Below are 23,849 nucleotides of genomic sequence, written 5' to 3'. Positions count from 1 at the left end.
TGAAGGAAAGTAAATTAGATCCAGTAAGCATGGAAACTTCTCCATGAGGGTCCCATCACCTACAGGACACTAGCAAAAAACTAAGGACTCAGCAGAAAAACTAACAATCCCTGCTCATTGTTGTCCCCCTGAGGAAGGGAGTTAATGGCAGGATTACCAGGTGAAAAAGGAAAAAACAAGTGAAAAAAGGACTGGTAAGCTGTGATATTATCAAATTGTGTTCTTGTGTTTAGATATTCTTTAATACCCATCATCACATGCCGTTTAAAACAGACTTGTCAAATTTGGCAACACTGGTTGTGATGTGAATTTGAGGTAATACAGCATATGTTCCTGCCCATTAAACAGCAGAATTCCTTATGTTACTGAAAGTAAATCATGTGTACACAAATTACAACAGTTAAAAAAGGTAAAGAGAATCCTTTCACATTCAATAAAACTTAAACATACCGTTTAGGCATAGGCGAGGCGAAACGGAGTTCTTCAAATGAGTAGTTTTCATATGCCTACAAATTAAAATAAGCAGAACCCATAAGCTTGCAACAATATTATCTTCCAGTAATGTAGATATGCTAATCAGGGGCACCAGGGATTCTACAGAGCAAATTTTCAAGATAAATTAAGAAGTTTTTCTGCCTGGTAATTAACTTACATTTTTTACTTTGCTACTTCAAATGCTTTATGTGTACTGAACATGTCTAGAGGAAAAGGATCTTTAGTTACAGCACATGCCACGATTCTATATCAGGATAGTAATACAAATATAAATAGCTATTTTTGGCAATCCAATATAAGTTTACTTGAAAAAAAAAAAAAAAAAAAAAAAAAAAAAATCATATTTTGAGAGCTGCCTGCTGGTCATTGCTTTCCACAACTTTCTAGATTTTCTGCTTATCCCTTTGATTTATCTTTGTTTCATAAGAACTATATATTCCATGGTACCCTGCTGCCTGCTAGCAGTGGATCCTGTAATGATTCCGCCTCCTAAAGCTATTCCTCTTAATTCAGAAGGTTGGCTTCGTGAAATATGGGCACAAGCAGTGCCAATTCATAGGGAACCATGTGTCACAGGAAGGATTTTTCAAAAACGACGTTTTCAAACGTTAAGATCATTGAAATTCTGATCAATAGAAGTAGGCTATAAGTAACTGAAATGCAATGTGAAACTGAACATATGATCATAGAACATAAAGGTCTGTGCATCTCAACATTTACAACTAGAAACCAAACATGTGCCTACTTCTTGCATATTTTTTCAAATTGCAGACGAAACCAAGATACACCTGTTTTTAGGCATCATGGTCGATGACAATGTAGGCATTTGGAGAAAAAGTTTAGCACAACCCATAAAAAAAAAAAAAAAAGCAGCTTTTATTGCAGTAGTGAATCGGAGTGTCTTTTGCAATAAAATCTCCTTTTCTGTCTACCAGCAATTTTCTATTGGACATCTTGTCATGTTCATCATCCTGGGCCAGCCAATCAACTTTATTGAAGACTGATGTGGGAAAATAGACTGGCAAATATGTAACTGGTGGCAATGGAGCAACAAGGGAGATTGTTGACATCACAAGAGGGTGTTTTTAGCTTTGTGCCAAAATGGGCAATTATGCTGTGCAAACTTACACAATTTCAGAAAGCTCTCTGGGCAATCTATGGGTTTAGTCCTGCTTTAGGAACAAGTCACACTGAGGATCAACAATGTCCCTACTGATTGTGAGAACCAAAGTGCGGTAGTGAATAAACCGTGCCTGTGCTGCGAAAAGTTCAGGTTTATCATTAGGTACACAGCCCAGAGTATATTCCAGTCTAATCACCCGCTTTTTAAATTTACCTTTATAAAAGAAAAAAAAAGGAAAAAAAAACACAATGTTCATTTTTAAAATATGGATAAATTAAGGCACAGAGAAGTTGCTCACCTTCATCATTGTAATGGCAATGTAACGGGCTTCTTTTACAATCATTGGTTCATAGGAAGCGTCAAGTTTGGGTGAAGGAAGGCCACCAAAGGTCATATCAGAGCCTATAGATGCAGAGGTTGATGGGCTGCCTGGGATACGAGGAAGTTTTTTCACCTGCTCTTGTTGAAGAGAGGACTTTTTTTGAGAAACAGGAACCGCTTTAACCTCCACCTGGAATTAAGCCAATGAAAACAAATAGGATTTTTGTCCTTTGAGGAACAGAGGCAGTAATTAACCGTCAGGTTATACTACCACAAACAGGAAGCTTGAACACAGACAATGGTAACCCAGCAGGATAATCCAAAAGGAGATGGGGGTTCTGCACCTGATGCCAGAGGACCAAGAGAAAGGTTACTAAACCAGTGAGGAATGTCTTGGCATGGGACAGACACTGATCAGACCAGAAAACTAAAAGCAAGTCAACCTGCAAGGCAAATTGACTCATGGTCAACAAGCACCCCACAGGAAGACATGGAACCAAAACAGAAAACCATAAGAACAAATTTCCAGGATAAGGAAGACCAAAAAAACAGTCCAATGGGAAAAAAGCCTTTAAGCCTCAACTCACCTAATCTCAAAAGACGACTAAAGCCTAGTACACATCATTAGTTGTAACAGAGCTCTGGTTGAAGCCGCTGTACTAACAATCCGGTGTTAAAACACAACAGCTCAGTGGGGGAGATTGCTGTACTAACAGGGGGACAGCTCCCCTGCCTGTGTGTGCTAAGCTTTATGGGGGAATCACATCTAGGAGCATACGGGTTACTCACAAAGCTACCCAGAGAACCAAAGTGTGAAACCATGAAGTATGTCTGATTACAAGTGGTGCGTAATGGACACAGCTGTTAAGGACAAGCTGGTACAGGAGCTAAGACAAGGATCTTCACATCCAAGGGAATGGACCTAAAGAAGCATTTGCAGGACTTTTAAACTGTGCAGCAGCACAGGGAGTGTAAAGGGTGAAGACAGACCACAGGTTAGGTATTCCTCACAACTAATGTACAAGAATGCAAAAGACTAAGATTCCTCAAAGATATTCTCTGCAGTGAAAGACTGTGGTGACCCAGAAACAGTCCCTGCGAGGAGCACAGAGACTAGGGGGCTGACCGCCTCTAGGGCAGTGGGCAGATAAGCAATACATCCTGCAAGAGATTGTGCAGGAGTGCGTTTAGGGCCTCTGCGGTGAAAATCAGCAAGGGTCTGGGTATATATGGCCAGGAAGTCTTGACTGACCTGTAGAAGAGGCCCCAGTCAATAAGCAGGGTACTCAGCCTTTCCCAGCGCAGTCAACTAAGTGGAGCCTATAGCTACAGGAAAATTGGATTCCAGATATACAGAACATATGAGGAACTTAAGATTGCGAGTTAGGATCACCCCACCTCGACTTACTTAGCAAGTCTTCAGAGAAAGCTAAAGTGAAAGTGCCGATGTAATGCCAATAGCTCTGGAGCTGGAAAATATACCCATCATTCTAGGACAATAGCAAAAAATGGAGGCATGCCGACTGTAGGAAGGGTTATTCTGGGCTGACTCATGTTTGCCAGTGTCCAATCCTCCTGTAGGCAGCAGTATAGTTAACGACTGTGTCCCTTAATGAGTGACAAACAAAATCCGATTGTTTAACTATATACATTTTACATGGCTCCACATCAGTTTCAATGTGATGGCAAAATTAAGATCATTGTGAAGATTCTTTAGTTATAGAACTTATAAAACTATATCCAGGTGTGTGTGGGTTTGTAGGTGTATATGTAGAGACAGCTCAATAGATTTAAACAAAAAAATTTTAAACAGAAAACAGCCTAAATCTGAAACAAAACTGGCAACTGCAACCGGGTTGCAGCAGAATCTATTTTAGCTGGCCATTCCTAGATTACAGTATAAAGATTAAAAGTAATCACTCCCCTTACATAGTTAACATTGATAGTGACACCAAAAGATGCCATCCTTACAAGCCTTCATTTAAACCAGACCAAAATATGTAGGGCATTTCCCCATCAGTCAAGTAGGAAAATAGGTTTATTTTTGCAGGGAAATGCAATTAGCGAACATCCAGCTGCTGCAAAACAAGTCCCATCATAGCTCTGCGTGTCATGCTTGTGGCTGTCAGTCTTGCTAAGCCACTTGTAGTTCTGAAACAGCTGGAGATCTGCTAATTGCATATCACTGTTTTAGGGGTTTAATTCCTTATGCTTTGTAGTTCGATTGATCATGTCATACTGGTGCTTGTGACTACAAAAAAAATAAACATTTAGACTGATATCTACAGACTGAAAAGATGATCATCATTCTTGGAATAAAAAAAACCCAAGAGAGACAAGTGAAAGAACTTTAAAACAAGCCAATAACCAACAATTTTAAAAAGCGTAACATACCTTCATGTTAGGCACATGAACAACATCCCCATACTGATCCTTTGTCTGTACAGTTATGGTAGTGGGCCAGCCACATCGGATATCATCCTTATTAAGGATTAGAGAAGTCTTCTGTGGATCAGCATATGAATCTGGTTGAAGCCACCTAGAGATACAAGCCTTGTTAAAATTACCTAGTTAGAGCAGCCCCAGGTATTTACTAAAATTTAGTAAAACAGGTCTTATGACAAAGATACAAAATACCAGCTCTTTATATGCAACATAGAAGAGTAGTAAAGCACACAAGTCAGATTGCCTCTCCATTTTTCATCACTTTTTTTCAACATTACATTGTATGTATTGTATGTGTCAGGCTTAGACCCCTTTCACACTGGGGCCGCAGCAGCACTTAAGCGCCACTATGTTTAGCACTTTTTAAGCAGTGCTTTTAACCCCAAGGGGTTAAAACCACCCGTTTTGCGACGGTCTCAAAACGCTCCCATTCATTCCAATATGCATGGGCATTTTGGGAGTGCTGTATACAGCTCTCCCAACCTACTCCAAAGATGCTGCTTGCATGACTTATCCCATCCTGCAAGCGCACTGTCCCTAGTGTGTAATGTCCCATCTGGTATGAATGGGAGGCGGTTTTCAGTGTGAAAGGGGTCTTAAAGTGGTTCTAAAGACTAAATGGTTTTTACCTTTGTATTTAAAAAAAAAAAAAAAAAAAATAATAATTCTATCCTATCCCTCCGCCTCTGTCCCTAAACACTTACCTGACTCCAAGTCACTGCTCCAATACTGCCTCCAGCGCCCACACCACTCCCCTCAATGCCTTTCACTGGAGAAATTGGGGGCAGCAGAGCCATGCTCTCCTGCTGCTGTGGAATTCTTGTCAGGGAGAACAGCTTAGCTTGGGACACAAATGGGAGAATGCACACATGGGTGCCCCCTTTGCACCTAGTCTGCTGCAGGAGGAACCCATAGAACAGCAGTTGATCGCCTTGGGGGGGGGGGGGGGGGGGGGTGTCTGACAAAAGAGCAGGAAAGTCACCTGTGCAATACTGTTGCACAGAACAAGTATAACAAAAAAAAAAAAAAAAAAAACACAAACACGCCCTTAGTAGAACTTTAAAGCAACACAGTTTAACAAAGGGCATTACACTGCTTAATACACACACGTCAACGCAGTGCAATAGTGTGAATGGGTCTAAAGGCGAAACAGTTGAGCTGGGGAAGACCAATATTGGTACAAGGATGAGATCTTTAGAGATAAGGTAAGGAATCCCAAAATGGCATAGTGCATGTTAGTATTAGGAAGCACCTAGATAATTTAACATGCTTGCTGGGAATGTGGCGTTACAGTGCATCTGTGCACTGATAGATATATTAAGAGACCCTGTCATAAGACCATTCATGCCAACAAAAAATCTGATACTACAGTATTCTTCACTCCTCTTGTAACAGAGCAAAAGAAGGGGGTGGGGGGGACGCTGGGCCAGCACAAAGCATAATTATATACTCTTATAAGACAAGAGGGCTATGGAACTCAAAGGCACAATGCAACTGAATAAAAAGTAATTTATGGAAAAGAAAAACACTGCAAGTAAGCATTTAAAAACATTTTGCCCATACTTTTTTTTTTATACACTGGTGAGTCTCTTTAAAGTATTTAAAAGTTCTTAAGTAGAACACCACTATTTTATTGTAAAAAAAAAGCATTTTTATAATCGCCATAAAATCATTTTCTTGGAATCCATTGAGGATAGAGGAATTATTCTTATACTGCTGCCTACAGGATGAAACGACACAAGCAAATAAAAAATAAAAATAAAATAAAAAAACCCTTGGCTAGCACAAGATAATGCCACCCAACCAGGATGCCTCAGTTTTGTAGCAAATCAATACCAAGAGCACAGTGGGGTGGGGGCTGTGCTCGACAGACAAAAGCAAAAAAAGATTTTACAGTGGGTAAAACAGGGGTGACTTAAGGAAAAAGAAAACTTTGTGGGGTATGGACTTTTTAGGCACAGTACGACCATTTATTTAAAAATATAAATTTGTCGAAAATATTCAATTTTTAAAACACATAAAATAGTTTTTATAATGACTGAAACACAGGGTGTGGTCTATCTAATGAAATGTAATTGTTCAGCCTTTTACGTAGGCAAAACTATTAGACAGTTTAGGGCTCGCATTAAAGACCATGTCTAGTACTCTTGAGGGGGGAAAATGATCTATATCACAAATTCGACACTTCTGTGATATCCTTTATTGCCCTAGCAGTGGTCCCTCCTGACCCCCGCAGGGGCGATTGAGATAAACAGATTCTCAGAAGAGAAATGTTATGGATCGAGCGATTGAAGGCCACCTTTTCCCCTGGCATCAATGAGGTTCTATCATACAAACCATTTCTATAAAAGTCCGTTTGTGTTTCAATTACCATGTATTGTTTAGGATTTACATACTATTATGGTTTTCCCTTCCTCCCAACCCCTTTTTTTTGGGGGGGGGGGGGGGGATATTTAAAAATAGAAAGAATAAGTTTTTTTGTCTATGCTTTAGGGTATTATGTTAATTGATGTCATCAGGATGGTCTGGTGTGGTCTTGGTGTATCTGGTTGGATCGGTGTATTTAGGCAGTGCGAGATGCTGTGTGGCCACTCAGCGTCATAAGCTTGTATGGCCGTTATGACGCTGTATCTGTTCGGTGAGGAGTTGCTTGTTACACTCCAGCATTCCTCCGATCAGGGTTGCGTTATTCTCCCGACAGCTCTCTGCGTACTGTTCTCACCACTATGGTGCTGCGCAGGATTCTTTGTCGAGCACATGCTCAATCACTCTGATGGCAAGTCCGGATGAGGTCACATCGACTAATGCCGATTGGTTGATGATGGACGGAGCATGTGTATAATTAGACACGCAGAGTCGGCTTGTCCCGAGGACACTTTACATCAACTGCTGGTCGGCACGTGCGGGAAGCTATATGGGGGAACCTATAGGTATTCTCTATACCCACAGGTAGTTTTCTAGTATGGTTCTGATATATGGATTTGTTTGTGTATTGCTTATTGACCACAAGTCCACTCATTATTACAATTTATGATGTATCATTTAATTTCTGTACTGGATAGCAGTGTTTTTAGTACTAGGAAGTATCCTATAATTACCATCTCTTGCCAGTGTCTCGTACCTGCCAGCTTCAATCCTTTACCATTGGTCAATTTTTTACTCTTCACCGATATATTGCTGGTGAGTTATTTATAATTATATACTCCACTGGTTCCGCTGTTATCTTTTGCTGATAATTCTGCATATTAGAATCATTATTATACATTACCTTTTCTGCTCTTTTTTCAGAACGTCTGCTCGATCTCTACTAATTGAATTGTGGATGCATACAAGATTGGCTCTCGTTATATTACATATACTCTTGATTACCTTTGTGTTCATATACATAGGCAATATTCCTTTGCTTTGTTTTATCCATATCTATTGGGTCTAGTGCGGTTTTGGTTTTTTCAGTAAGTTTATATCAATTTATGTTTTTCACCTCCCTCTGGTCCCTTAACTATTTTCTCTATAATATTACACATGTTCCCATGGTGTCTCACATTCACTGCTTAGTTTTGCACTGGTACTGCAGGTCCTAACCAGACTATACCTGACTATCCTGTGGCCTCATTATAAAATTATTGGTCTGTCATATTAAAAATTCTGATTATGTTTTGTCACATTATTATATTGTATATATTTTTTCACTTTTACCAGTTGGTGAGTATTAGCTCCAGAAGAAGCGTGAGGACACGCAAAACATGTCGAGCATATACATCTTGTCTTAACTCCTGATGTTCGGCCTTTTTAGGATTACTCCGTATTTTGTTGTTGAGAGGTTCATTCTACCACTATAATACTTTTGTCAAATGGCGGTAACACATAAGGGTTGTTTATTCTGATCATGTAATACATTTTTTTTCTGTATATTTTTTATGTGTTTTAAAAATGTTATATTTTCTACAAATAAAATTAATATTTTTAAATAAATGGTCGTACTGTGCCTAAAAAGTCCATATCCCAAAGTTTTATTTTTTCCTTAAGTCTATATTTAGGACGTGGCACGCGCTTATGCTGTATCCACCCCACCACACGGTGTGTTGATACATGAAATAAAATTTATAACACATGGGTGCGCAACAAAAGCAACAAAGGCCCACAGCCCCAGAAAAAAAAAAAAAACTGCAGCTTAAAAGGCTGCATATAAAGGACCCAAAACCTAAAACCTGGCATCAGATGAGGCCTGAATATCTGTCTGGCACAACTTGGAAATGAAAACCGAAGACCAGATATGTCCAGTTCTGGAGAACTCATTCACAAAAAGATATCAAAGACATCAAATCAAAGAAAATACTGTTGAGGTCAGAGGGGCTACTTATATAATGAGAATGGTGAGGCATTGGGATTAAATTGTACTTTGTACAAATGAAGGAGCCCAATAGCAGAACAATGTACTGGGTTGAGCGCTGGACCACTGCTGGCAGCCAGTAGCTTCAGCGCAAAACCCTTGTAAACCTACTTTAAGCCAAATACTAAGAACCAATCCAAAGTTGAGAACAGTTCCAGAGTACTTCTAAACTTTTCTTTAAAATACAAAGTTCTAATGTTTTTGTATAGACCAGAGAAAAAAACTCCCACATAAATATACCATAGTGAGCTACAGAATTCAAAATACTAACCTTGCCAAACGTCCGCCGCTAGACCCTGGCACACAAGTGATAAAATCCTCCAGAAATGACTGCTCATTGCTTTGAATCTGCAAGGGAAGGTTTCCTTCTAGAGCTTCCAGAATGGTTGGAGAATGAGACAGAGCAAGGCCTTTTCCTAAAATCCCAGAATGAGTTTTGCACACCTGTAAGAAAAAGGGCATGCATTTTATCAAATCCAAATTTGTTTTAAAAAGGTATTGGTACAATATAAAAGTCATTTTGGGTGCACACATATATTGTAACAAACATTTCCCACTTGCAGTCTTGATTATATACAGTACATTAGATATTCCCACTTAATAGGTAAAGACATTTTTCTCTGTACAGTGCTCCTTTGGAAAAATTACTTTTGTTAACAGCACACTCAGCTGAAGAAATCCCACCAAATAACCTGTATAATTTTGATACCTATCAAAACCATTATACAGACTAACAGATTTTTTTTTTTTTTTTTTTTTTTTTTTTTTTTAAGTGTTGCGAAAAATAGGAATGTTTTTGGAAATAGGTGTAGCAGGCTTTTGTACCACGGCTTTGACTTCTTTTTTGTTTACAAACTATTTTTATTTGGTACAAAAATGCAGTAGAGAGAATGCATAGATATAACATAATAGTTACAAACAACAAGTCATACATAGAAAATCTTCATTAAAAAATCGTGTGCAAAAATCGATGAATATATAGTGCCATAGTTAGTGACTAGATTTAGTGTAAGATTTGGATGAGAACTATAATAGTGCAATAAGTGAGATTTGGACAGCCCATTATGAGACAAATTTTCAGAAAGGATTAAAAAAAAAAGGAGGTGGCATGGTTAAACCAGGGGTCCCATTTTTTATTATATAAATGGGTGGTATTCTGTGCGATATGGAATATATTTCCATAAGATTAATGTTGTTAATTCTGTTTATTAGATGTTCCAAAGGAGTGGATTGGGATTTCCAATGAAATGCTATTAACCAATGAATTGCAACACAAATTGTATGCATCAACCTCATATTATAAGTGGAAAGACCGGAGACAGGGGCAAATAAGACAATTGTGCAAGGTTAGCTGTATATTACTATTTGAAATCTCAGAGGCAAAATTCTCTAACTGTTTCCATATATGTGATCTTAGTACAGTCCCAGAAGATATGCGAGAATGAACCTGGGGAGTTTCAGCCTCTGAAGCATATTTGAGATGTTGTGGGGAATATGGAATTTAATTTGACTGGGGTGTAGTACCATCTGGTAAATAATTTTAATGCAGTCTCTAACTGTAATTGATCTAGTACATTTGTGTAAATTGTTAATACATGTGTTCCACTCTTAAGAAGAGAACAAGAGATTTCTTGTTCCCATTTGATCATATAGGGGAGTTTGGTTATTTCTGTATTCTTAAAGTGGGGTGCCCCTAAAAAAATAAATAAAAAAAAATTAAAAGTCAGCAGCTACAAATACTGCAGCTGCTGACTTAATAAATCAGACACTTACCTATCCCAGGGTCCAGCGATGCGGTGGAACGAAGACCCCCCCCCCGCACCTGGAACACTTGACAGGTCCCAGATGACTGTGCGGCGCAAGGGAAAGTGATATCACCAGCCCGGGCAAGGAACAAGGCAGACAACGAGGGACCCCCTAGCAACAGGTATTGTAGAAGTAAAATGTTTTTCTTCTTTCCCCAATTTATTTATTTATTTATTTTTTGGTGGCAACACCACTTTAAGTAGGTGAAGGTATATTTCCGAGATCGGACCGGATTTTCTTGGTGTTTTAAGAGATATTTTCAAAAAATGAGGGGGGATGGGAATTTGCCATTTGTAAATATGTATTGAAGAAATGTCTGATCTGTAAGAACTTGGATTTGGTGTTTGGACTTAAGGGAGGCAAATGAGGTGAAATTATTGTTTACTATGAAAATCGTGAGATGGATCAGATTATTGGTCCACCAAGTAAAGTCACCCACCTCAGGGGGCGTGGCCAGGATGTCAAAGGGAGAAGACGTGTGACCGCTGAGCTCCGGCTCCAACGTTCATCCTGCATACTTCCAGTGCAGTTTCTTCCATCGCACAGCCTTCCCCCCCTGACACCCTGGGGCGGAAGAAAACCTCCGGCACCCTGCGGCCCTCTTCGAAGCCCCCGGAAAGGCTCAGTTAGTCCACGGCAGGTGAGGCCGGTCCGCGGCGGCCATCTTCCCCACGAGGCCCCTAGCTGCCTTGATGTCCATCGGCTCCCAGGCCGCCGCTGATCCTCCTCCATCCCAGGCCGATTCCCACACCGAGCTCCTGGCAGCGATCAAGGAGGGCAGGGATTCAGAGATGGTGAAGATTGATCACCTAGTGGCTAATGTAAGCCTGATCAGGCATGATATGGACAAATTTAGAGCCCGTTTCACAGAGTCAAAAGGCCGCATATCTCAGCTAGAGGACACCACCAGATCTGACTCCCGAAACCTCTGTGCATTACAGTTACAGGTTAAAGCTTTGTAGGAGAAGTCCATAGATACAGAAAATAGGCTCAGAAGGAACAATATCCATGTCATAGGCCTCCCCGAGAAGGCGGAGGGCGTACGGCCTGCTGAATTTACTGAGGCCTTCTTTAAACGCTCCTGGAACTACCTGACATGCCTCCTACATTTGTAGTTGAAAGAGCGCATAGACTCCCTCCAACTCCCCCAGTCCCGGGGACCCCACTGCAGCCTTTTCTGCTTCGGCTGCTCAACTACAGGGACCGGGACAGGATTTTGATGGCAGCTAGCAAAAAAGAGGGATCTACTTTTCAATGGAGCCAAAATTATGCCCTTTCCAGACTACTCCCCAGAGGTGCAACATCGTTGCCGCTCCTTTACTGAGGTCAGGAAGCGCCTGCGAGATGAGGGCCTCAAATTCAGCCTACTGTATCCCAGCAAACTCCGGGTGAGTGCTGATGATCGGGCATACCTTTTCATGGACCCGGAAGCAGCCATGTCCTAGCTGGATGGTCGTAGATGAGCCACAGCCAAATACGGATATCCCCTGCACTTTTACACTACCCCGGGCCCCCTTGGCAACTTGATCCTTACTTTGATTTATGTCCACTGGATCCTCTGCCTGGCGTCTGCTGTGCCTGCTCACTCCCACATCTTATCCTGCCTGGCCACTAGGGAACCAACTGCCGCAAAATAAGAGACTGTACCGGCACTTACACTGTCTTTTTTCCTCCTGTGCGCACGGCTGTGCAACCATGGATGGTCTGTTGGGCACTTTTACAGGAGCAGGCCCACCTAGCAGGCCACGGGACACGCCACTACAAGCACTACCACCGCAGCCTGATTGCCGCCCCCCCCCACCCCCTTGTTTTTACCTTCCCCCTCCATGTTTACTTAGTTTTTTCCCCCGTTTTCACCCCTATCTGGCCAGTGGCCAACGCCGCCTACCCTTGTCTTGCTCCCTGGCCATATGACTGACCAGTGGTGGGAGGGGCAAACACTGAGGGTGTAGGGCCCCAGTCGGGGGTGCTTGCACCTATTTGATTTAACTTTTTTGTTTGGGGATAAACTATTCCCGGACCCCCCACCCTCATTTTTCTTTAGGGGGAGCGATAGGAAATAGTATGAAAGGCACTCCGTGCCTGGGAAGTATCGATCCTTATTCATATGAATTTCCCTTGTGTTATTGAAGAGGTCCGCATGGACCCCCTTGGAAAGTTTGTGATACTAGTGTTTACTCTATGGTCTCAAAGGTACATTATCATTAATCTTTACATTCCCCCTCCGTTTACAGACGCATTACTGTATGATGTTCTAGACAAAATTTCACCCTTTTGTCCTGGGCGGGTACTGGTGATGGGAGACTTTAATGCCACCCTGTCTCCGGACCTGGACAGGCCTACACCGGCAAGGAAGCAATGTATGGAACTCTCCGTGTGGGCTCAGGGGGTTGGCCTGGTGGAGGTCTGGAGGTGGAGGCATCCTGACAAAAGGGCTTACTCATTTTTTTCAGCTTCTTACAAAACGGCATCCCGGATAGATTTGGCTTTCTCCAACCCCGCACTGTTAGCGGACGTGTTGGAGGCATCCTATCTCCCCAGTGGACTGTCTGATCATAGCCCACTGTCGGTGGTGCTCCGCTCCCCGGCCTCCCGTAACGCGGCACTTTGGCGGTTGGGTACACAATGGATTTCTCATCCTGACCTTTCTGACAAACTGCCAGACCAGCTAGCTGAATATTGGGAAAAGAATGTGGGGTCCTCCTCCCCTGAAAGTGTCTGGGACGCTTTCAAGGCATATACCAGGGGACAATACATTTCCTGTATTGCTGACTTTTTTTGTTTTTTTTTTGTTTTCGAGTATTACTCTCTCACTGCAACAAGCCATTGACAATTGCAACGACATGTATACTACGGACCCGAACCCTACCAATTTTGACTTGCTGATGGCAGCTCAGAAGGACTTACAGTTAGACCTGACAGAAGTTACACAACTTGACATGTATAAGGGGAAGCAGCAGGTCTTTGGACAGGGAAATAGGAATGGCCGTCTGCTGGTAATGATGGCTCAGCATGACCAACCTCTCACTCTAGTGTCCGCCCTACAGACTCCAGACGGAAGAACCGTGACTGCCCCCTCGGGTATACTGCAGACATTCAGCTCCTTTTATGAAAAGCTGTACTCATCAGGCCTCCCCACTGATTTCCAACCCAAGTCACTCCACACCCTGTTGGATCAGTTGGCACTCGGATGGTTGTCCGACTCGGAGAGGGAAACTCTGGTCCAGCCCTTCACAGCCCTAGAGGTCCTAGGGGCCATTAGATCTTTTCCCCCCCGGGTAAAGCTCTGGGGCCTGACTGGCTTCCCATCGACTTCTACAAAACCCACAATGATCTCCTGGCGCCCCTTCTAGCTCAGCTCTATACCACCTGTTTGACTGCTGGCGGTTTACCCGCCTCAATGTACCAATGCGTACCCAACATTGATTCATAAGGCCCCCCAAGGACCCCACCTCTTGTGCTTCCTATAGGCCCATAGCCTTATTAAATTATGACTTTAAAATATTGACCAAGTTCCTGGCCAGTAGAATTTATCCCATGCTTCCCTGGGTAATAGACTCCGATCAGGGTTTTATGCCCCGTAGATCCACAGATATTAACCTAAGGCAGCTTTTCACTAATATTCATGTCCAACATTTAAATGTGGGAACCCGGGTGGTGGCCTCCCTGGATGTAGAAAAGGCCTTTGATACGGTTGAATGGCCTTTTTTGTGGGAAACACTACGCAGAATGGGCTTCCCTTTACTGTTCGTCAATTGGCTCCAGGTGATTTATAGAAGCCCTACCTCGTCAGTGCGATTGGGAGGGGCCCTGTCCGCCCCTTTCAGGCTCTTCAGGGGGACCAGGCAGGGTTGCCCTCTTTCTCCGGCCTGGTTTGCCCTTGCAATTGAACCTGTGGCGGAGGCCCTGCGTGTCTCACCCCACATAACAGGATTGCGTATTGGGCTGCTGGAGGAGAGGGTGGCCCTGTACGCAGACATGCTGCTCTTCCTGAATGATGCTGGTCCTTTGCTGAGGGGGATGTTGGATGTCCTAGATACCTATGCTGGGGTCACCGGTCTCCGGGTGAATTGGTCCAAATCCCTTCTGTTTCCGATTGATCAGGAGGCAAGGGCCACATCGCTCTCAGACAACCCCCTTTTCTGGGTTGACTAAGTATTTGGGGGATCAGGTATCAAACTCGGCATCCGATTACCTCACACTAAATCTTACCCCGGTACTTTTAGATGTCCAGTCCAAGCTCAAATCATGGGGCAACCTGCCACTGTCGCTTTGGGGGCGCATAAATCTCCTTAAAATGAAGATCATCCCCAGATTTACTTACCTTTTCCTTCACTCCCCACAGTGGCTGCCCAAGTAGTTTTTCAAAAAACGGAACCAGATTTTTTCCTCCTTTATTTGGGGCCCCTCGCCACCCAGATACCGCCTGACAACTTTAATGAGACCCCGGGCACAGGGGGGTATGGCTTTTCCAGATTGCTACAAATACTACCTCTCCGCGCAGTTGGTTACAGTGGCCTGGTGGCTACAACTGGACCAAACAAACGCCTCCACTGTGCTGGAGGCTACTGTTGTGGGTTCGCTGGAACCCTCCAGCTTCTCATTTATTGAGGCCCTCGGGCCCCATATCCCTTGACGCTCCTCCAGGGCCAGCCCTGCCCTCCATGCTCGCAGCGTAGCGAGCATGGAGGGCAGGGCTGGCCCTGGAGGAGCGCAAGCGCACTGATATATTCCCAAATGCCCCACTGTAGCTGAACACTTGCCTACTTCACCTTTACAAGATCCCTGACCCATACGCATGGACTTGGCACGGGATTAAGCTTATGTCGCATGTTGTGGCGCAGGACTCTACTCTTTTACCAGCCTGACCTCTCTGTATAACGTGCCTAGCCACTACCTATTCAGATAAGCCCCATATTCCTTGATGCCCTCCATATCCCTTGATGCCCTCCATGCTCGCTACGCTGTGAGCATGCAGGGCAGGGCTGGCCCTGGAGGAGCGCAAGCGCACTGATATATTCCCAAATGCCCCACTGTGGCTGAACCCTTGCCTACTTCGCCTCTACAAGATCCCTGACCCATACGCATGGACTAGGCACGGGATTAAGCTTATGTCGCATGTTGTGGCGCAGGACTCTACTCCCCTTTACCAGCCTGACCTCTCTGAATAGGTAGTGGCTAGGCACGTTATACAGATACCTTCAATTGGTCCACGCGTTTGCAGTGCAATTCCCGCATTCTTCCTGTAATATGACACAATCGAAACTGGAACGTACACTCAAGGTCGACTGACACAAAACCTACTTCCATCTTATATTCACATCTCATTAATGTGTCATTGTCGACTCTTGATAAACTTTGGACCAGATGGCAGACCGATATCCCCACACTAGATACGGATGACTGGGATGATGAATGGGATCTTCCTTTTAACTCCCTGTTCTCTATTCGAGACCGCCTAGTGCAATTTTAAAATTGTACACCGGGCCTACTACACCCCGTACAGACTCCATAGGATGAACCCCTCTCATTCTCCGAACTGTTTGCAGCGTGGTGCCTCACCTGGGGACTTCTCGCACATTTTCTGGAGATGCCCAAGGGTCCAACAGTACTGGGAGTTAGTGCTGTATCTAATTGGAAAGGTCACCATGACTACTGTGCCTTTGGCTATGGAGGTTTGCATACTAGGACTCATTGAGCCCACGGTGCAGTCCACTGCTAAACGCACAATGATTAGTCTATTACTTTTCTATGCTCGCAAGAATATTGCTATGCACTGGAAAAAGTCAGAACCCCCTTCCATGGTGCAATGGAAATGCTTGGTGAACAACAGTCGTCCTCCATACAAAGATACCTACTTTACACTGGGGCTGTCCAAAGAAATACGATAAGGTCTGGCACTCTTGGTTGGCTGACCCCAAAACAGCCTAAATGGAGGAGATGAGCTGGGCTGCGGACGGGACTCTGTTCTCTCTCCCCCCCAGGGTTTTAAGGGGTTTTTTATTCTCTTGTGAGTTCAAACAGGGGAATCGAACATAATATGCCAGTTGAGTTGGGGCTACCAGTGACATACCCTTACAATTGTAGAATGTTGAAATGCCGTGTTGCAATGCATACCTTTATGTCAATCGATGACTCATCCTGTAAGCACTGTTATAAGTGTTGTCTGTTATAAAAGTCTTAATAAATTTTTTTTTTTTTTTAAAAAATATGTCACCCACCTCAGTGTTTTGTGAAAATTTTGGTTCACCTACAAAAGAGGCGTGAGGTGGAGATCTAGATACAAGGTTGGATTTTTTGTTGTGTAGTTTCCATAATTGGTATGAATGTGAGACAATTTGGTTAAGGGCGTCGATGGTGCATGTTGGGATTTTATTGGCTTTGACTTCTTTTTAAGAGGCAACAGGGTACTTTTATCCTGTAAGCTTTTTGATGTAATTATTCCGAGAAGAATAAAAAAAAAGTGTTTCCCTTGAAAAGGTAAACAAATTACCGTTTTTTTTTTTTGTTTTTTGACAAGCCACTCAAGCAAGAAAGTTGAATAGTGTCTATAAAAGCATCCAAAAAATAAAAATAAACAAATATTATAAAAAATAAAGGCACAGGGAAAATCATCCAGGTATCTGCCCGATTTGGCATCTCTGTGTGTAAGAATCTTCTGATTGGCCCAAATCTTGAGGATTTGGCACTCCCACAACAGCAGCTGCACATTGTTAGGCAACTTCTACGACAGCAAAAGAGGCTTCAGAAATAACTACCAGACGATTGACCAAAGCATCCTTAAAGTGATTTTTTGGACCCCCCCTTATAACAAACGCTTTACAAACATGGTATACTTGCCTGCCCTGTTTCAGTGGATTTGCACAGAGCAGCCCCACATCTCCTCGGGTCCTTCTTTGGTGCCCCGGGCCCCTCCCTCCAGTTGAGGGCCACCAGAGCAAGCAGCTTGCTATGGGGGAACCCAAGCCAGCTCCACCCCTCTCCCTCCCGATTGGCTAGCTGACAGCAGTGGGAGCCAGTAGCACCGCTGCGGTCTCTCAGCCAATCAGGAAGGAGAATCTCAGATTACTGACACTTGCGGACATCACTGGACAGAAGGACCTTGGGTAAGTGTTAGGGGGTCTGTTGCACACAGAAGGCTTTTTATCTTAATACAATGCATTAAGATAAAAACCTTCTGACTTTACAATACCTTTAATGACCGGGACCCCATACACTGGGACTTTGAGGGTCTTTGCTGAAATAAAAAGCTGCCGGATCCACCGCACGTATGCCTCATTTCTTAGTGAACTCACTTTGCAAGCGGTACTGTTCAAATTGTATAAGTGAACGAACACTTAATGCGAGTTCAGTCTGTGTAAATCACATCCTTTAAATGAGTATGTACAGTGAAAGATTAGGGATGAGCCACCACAATTCCAATCATGTAACCTTTGAGGTAAAGAATTTTTGAAGCGGCTCATTTAAGTTAGTCAATCTACAAAGGCCTTCTGGGTCTATCCCATTAGGATAATAAGGACCACTGTTGCTGATTATCAGCTAAAAATGCCATTTGCCTGGCTTTATCAGGCTTCAATACTTTTCCCAGGCCAGAACCCCAAAGTACGAAGATAAAATTAGAACTTTCTACACACACACTTGCTCTGTGTCAGTGATCTATAAAATAAACTAAGCTGGTGTACCAGCATGACCACCAGGGACTTTGCATCGTCAAAACGCAAGGTTAGCAACAGCAGTCCCCATACTACCCTATTACAGGCCTTCTTTAAAAGAGTCATTAGCCGACACAGATTTAACCTACATATTTACACAACTCTAACCATTTTAAATGGAAATTCCATCTCAAAACTAATTTCAATTTTGATGGGTGCTAAAGCTTCTCCAGAAGCAAAATCTCAACATTTGCACTACTTTTAATTTTGCCAGTGCCCTTATTTATATTTTAAATGCATTTAGGACCATGGAGAAATCAACTGGAGGAGAAAAAAACCTCACTAGCTAACGAGGTCTCGTTAGATTACAGCCAAATGTTTCGAAAGTGAGCCTTTAGACTATTATCGACCTACAATGCTGAAACAAGTGGGCCATTTGATTAGAGATGCATTAAACCAAAGCCATAATTTCTAGCAGATCATCCATGCAGTATTGGTTGTCGTTTACCTGCAAAGCAGCCTCTTCAACAATCTCCAAATCTTCTTCCAATTCACTACCTGAAAAAGAGAATGGTTAAGTTGCTCCTCTATTGAGTTAGACATCATAAGTCTTAAGGCCACAGAACTCATAATTAAATGTCAAATTCCATACAAACTCATTCAGAGCTACCAAACATTGCAATAGGAGGGTCTAACAATATCTTCAATTTGTTTGCGATCAAATATGCCCCTTGCATATAATCTGATAGTACAACCACCGTTGGATCCTTTAAACATTTATGTCCAGCTCTGCTCTTCCAAATGTACTGCAAGCTAAAAATCATTCCAACGAAAACTACTAATTATTCATAACAAAAATGGCCGAATCACATTATTGACTACTCAGTAAATGTTTTTTTTAAAGCAGAGTTGCACTCATTTGTAAGTATATTAAAAGTCAAGAGCTACAAAAAGTGTAGCTGCTGACTTAACACACACTCACCTGTCCCACAGTCCAGCGAGGCGACCACCTAAAGCCTAGCTCCTCTCCCCCACACCATCATTGCAATTGTGGGCACCCAGATGTGACAGCATGTGCCTTCACAGCTGGGTGCATAACGCACATGTTGTGCTGCGCTAATGACCTCCCTGGCGGTATGATTATTTCAGATTTTAGCAGTACCATTATTTTGCATGAAAATTTGGAGTTTTATATTGTTTGCCTGTAATTCTTAGAAATAACGCACATAAATCCATCCAAAGAAGAGTCTAGTAGACATCCCCATTCTGGGTATGATAAAGTTAGAAATACAAATTTATAATATATATATATATATATATATATATATATATATATATATATATATATATATATATATATATATATATACACACACACACACATATATACACATATATACACACACACACACACACATATATACACACACATACATATATACACACACATTATATATATATATTTTTTAACTAAATGAAAATTATTCAACTATGTAATCAAAAACACAGAAACTTACTCAGTTGCAGAATTGTCGCCATCATTACTTTTAGTGTTTGATGATGAATTTCCCCAAAAATCACTATTGCTCACTTCTGCAAGTGATTGTAATTTATTAGCACTGTTTTCTAGCTGGTCTAAAAGCACTTTTGACATAAAATGTCATGTTTTGGTTGCTACGGACAATCTCCAGTTTGGAGACAGAAAGAATAGCATTTATAATATACTGGACAAACTACTAGGGACAAAAGGGGATGTGTAGTTATTCGATACAGTACCATAATCTAAGATTACACTACTGTATCTATACTGTGTTTTTTACTTTTTGAATTTGGTGCCGAACTCCATTGCCATGCGTCGCAACGCTCGCAGGGAATGGAGCTTGGCACTGTGACAGATTGAGCGAGACACGGCGGCTCGCAGATCACAGCGGGGAGACATCGCAGGATCCAGGGGACAAGGTAAGTAACCTCTACATGTATCCTGCTATGCGATCCCGAGGTTACCGCTTTTGGTACTGAAATCTCACCCCAAGCCAGACTCGGGAATATCGCCAGGGAGGCTACTGGCCAGGCAATCTTCATTCACCTGTGATGTGTCCCAGAAGATTGCAGAGACGGAGGGGACGCCTAGCCGACGGAAGCAGGGCAGAAAGTACCTGTCAGAACTAGGTAGCCACCCCCCCCCCCCCCCCAAAAAAATCTGTGTCAAATGTGGCAGGTAAGGAGGGCGAGGAGTGTTTAAAGCGGAGGTTCCACTTTTGGGGGGGGGGGAGTGTGTGTGTTCATTCTTCTGGCCCTTCTGAACAAATGGTAACTTAAAGTTAGTCATTTTTTTAACCCTTTATAGTCCTGGCCAACAGTAAAAAGGGAAAGGTGCCCAGCACCTTTATTAGCCTGAAAAACATTCTATTTTAAAATAACTGAGCAGTTAGCAGGCTGGACACAGAAGCTGACTTGTCTAGCTAATGACGAACAAATAAGGAACGGCAACTAACAGGATCAATTTTATAGAATAGCTCAAATATATTGTATTACCAATAGGGAGAGCCAAATCTTTCTTCATTAAAGCAGCAGCACATATGCTTCCTAGGTTGGCAAGTTCTTTCTCCAGCTGGATAATGCCCTAAAAACAGATTTGAAGAATAAAGTTATTTAAAAGCAAACTGATAAAAATGTAATGTAATAAGGTAATATGTAATATGATTATTCCATAGTCTATGCACTAGTGCATAGACAGAACAGTCAAATGCTAAAGCTGGGTGTACACTTTTTTCCCCATTCAACCATGGGGTTGAACAAAAAAAAAAAAAAAAAAAAAAAAAAAAAAAAAACAAACACACAAAACACACCACCTCACAAATCCCCACATCAACAAGCGGTTTGGATGCAGGGGTCTTTTCTGCTACAATATGGTATTCTGACAGCAGAGTGTATTAACTTTCAATTCTTTCAACAACATTAAGCAATTTGCCCAATTTTCAACTTAAAAATGGGTGAGAGACAGTCTCAAGGTATCGGTCCAGCTCAAGAACAGAGATGCTTTCCTTGATGCAGAAGGACTCATTTCGTCATGGTGAAGGCACAGCAGTACCTTCATTGTGTCCAACAAAGTCTGATGCAGGATCCAATAAAGTAGAGGGAACCTCCTGTTCTGGAAGATCAGACGACAGCTTGGGAGCAACCACCAGGATGTGTGGAGCAAACTTTACTAGCCACCTGGAGGCGAGGCTGAATGCATACAGAGACTATCTGGTCTATAGGGGGCAGACATTTTAGACTGCTCACTAACTAAACCCTTGTTGTGGAGAAAGCGCCCAAAATACAGAAGAAAAAAAAAAAAAAAAAGTAGTCTCTGAAAGGAACTAGGGTAATTGCCCTCTACTAGAGAGAACAGATTTGTTTCAGCTGTGAAACCTGAAAAGGTGAGATCCAGCTGAATCCTACAGACAAACCCTTGAGGGAGGTTTTCCACTGGGATACATTAGGCCTACACTTTACGTGGGTCATCCAACTGTCCCAGAAAATAAATAAAATAAAAAACGCACTAGGTCAAACACAACAGCCAAGGCTCCGACGTATCAGGTGTGCATGGCTGGCACCAAGGATTCAGATCCCTAACCAAGTGAGACAGTCAAAGCTGGTCCCATTGGACCTAGTAACTCAGACAGGGTCCCTCTGGTGAGGGAGAATGGTGTGGTATAACAGACACCACGAGGCCTTGTTCTGGGGTAAGCGAATTATCCTGAGGGGGAGAGTGGTAGCCAGACACAGCACAGCTCAAGAGGCAGAGCTGACACCATTTGTAGAAAGGGGGCCAGGAGGTGAGAGAAATCCAAGGGGATAGCGCATTAGTCTGTGCAGTAGCACAGGTAAGACCAGACAGTATGACCCAGGAAAGTTTACTAGGTTCCCTCATTAGCAGACCTTCAACTAACTACTACGTTTTCACAGCAGCCCCGGCATTCCTCCATGTGTGAATTTGCCCGACTACCCCAGCGTCCCTTTGGACAGGCTCAGGGTGCACACCAAATTCCCTGAGGTCGCATGCAGCCCACAGACATCCCTGATGTAATGCAAGAGCCTGCCTGATTGGATACAGAGTGATTGGATTGATTGTGTCTCTTCCTATTATATTGTTTTGGTAAATCTAAAAGGATATTGTAAAGAGCTACATAAGAGCACATTTATACACCCAACTTTACTAGTTGCGCTTTCAGTGTCATTAATTGTTAATAGAACACCAAACACAGAAGAAAAACACATTTTGCCACAGAAAAAAATCAGGTGACAAATGCAGTAACAAATTTACAAAAATTGTCCTATGAGCTACTTTGCCAGGTAGAGCACAGTCAATTGTAATTGACTGGCTGCCCTATGTGTCGCTGTAAAAGCGAGCCAAAAAACATGCACTCCCACTACTCTAGGTGTGAATGGGGCCTGAAAGTGAAATTGGTGCATTTTCACAACAACGAGGCTCCATTCACATCTGTGCGTTTCCAAACACATGGCAAACTGCACAGAAAATGTGCGCTTTGCTATGTGTTTCATAAATCCTGCAAATGCGTATCGTGTTTGTGTTGTCATCACATGTTAAAGGCTCCCCAAGTGTGGCAAACACACTGAAAACTGCACCATGTGATGCTCTAAAAATAGTTCTGGAGCGAATGCTGCACATAGGGCAGTCTATTCAAGGGCTGCCCTATGTGTAATGAGTGAAAAACAAAAACGCATGCAGGAATGTTTTTGTTAGATGGAGATGTGAATGAGGCCTCACGACTGAGTATCTCCCTCCTATGTATAAAGTATATATATGCATGTATAAAGATGCCATTACACTATGCAATCTGATTGTACAATTTCCTTTAGATTTACAACTACTATGGCATAGAAAGATACACCTGAACAATCCATTCAAATTGTAGCCAATCAGGCAGGCCCTTGTACTACAGGCCCTCTTCTGCGATGCAACAAGGAAGTGATTGCTCCCGGGAGATGACCTAACAGGAAGTGAATGATGCTACAAGCTACAGGAAGTGATGTAATCTGAAAATCCATTCAAAAGATACAAGACTGACGGGATTCTAAATATCATGTGAATTAGGTAAGTGAGAGAAAAGCACATTGGGAGGGCTGGGTCAGGAATGTCATTGGAAAACACTTCAATTTATTATGAAATCTGCCCAAAAAGGTGAACATCCTTTAATGAAGTAGGGGTGCGCCTTGATTCATTTAGTTTGCCTGCAGACTTAGCGGATTTCTGACTGCTAGAATTGCGGGCAGAGAGTCAGACTCTTCTCCCGCAATGCTTACTAAATTAGTAGATGATGGGGATTCAGCTGACCCTTCCATGGAGCTCATATGCCAAAGCAGATGTATGCTTTGGCCTACCATGGAACCCTTGATGATGGTATCAAGAGTAGGCCCACAAAGACCATGACCTTTAAAAGGTAGAGTCAAATGCTCTTCGGAATGCCATCAGTGGTTCAGCACCTTAATCAGAGTGCTCTGCACATTTGTATGGACAATAACCCCATGCAGGTCACAAGTTTAGGTGCTTCTAACAAGTAATCATAACTAAAAGCATAGCATAAAGCCTCAGATATCCGTTTCACGCATT

General features: G+C 42.6%; 1 protein-coding gene across 16 annotated transcripts in view; it reads right to left on the bottom strand.

Annotated features, from left to right (window-relative positions):
• MYCBP2 (MYC binding protein 2) overlaps window positions 1-23,849 on the bottom strand; it is a 399,577-nt gene that overhangs the window by 131,996 nt on the left and 243,732 nt on the right. For all 16 annotated transcript variants that reach the window (XM_077483080.1, XM_077483077.1, XM_077483078.1 and 13 more), the window contains 6 exons: window positions 20,768-20,855; window positions 18,741-18,790; window positions 9,046-9,218; window positions 4,334-4,478; window positions 1,917-2,129; window positions 451-506 (listed from right to left, as the gene is read on the bottom strand). In XM_077483080.1, the coding sequence (XP_077339206.1) occupies window positions 451-506; window positions 1,917-2,129; window positions 4,334-4,478; window positions 9,046-9,218; window positions 18,741-18,790; window positions 20,768-20,855 (725 nt within the window). The remainder of the gene's footprint in view (window positions 1-450; window positions 507-1,916; window positions 2,130-4,333; window positions 4,479-9,045; window positions 9,219-18,740; window positions 18,791-20,767; window positions 20,856-23,849) is intronic.

This window comes from Lithobates pipiens, unplaced genomic scaffold (genome assembly GCF_037356315.1).
Source record: "Lithobates pipiens isolate NorthernLeopardFrog02 unplaced genomic scaffold, aLitPip1_a1.2 Scaffold_16, whole genome shotgun sequence".
NCBI lineage: Eukaryota > Metazoa > Chordata > Amphibia > Anura > Ranidae > Lithobates > Lithobates pipiens.
The sequence above is the reverse complement of the archived record's forward strand: the minus strand, read 5'-3'. Positions and strand labels throughout refer to the sequence as shown.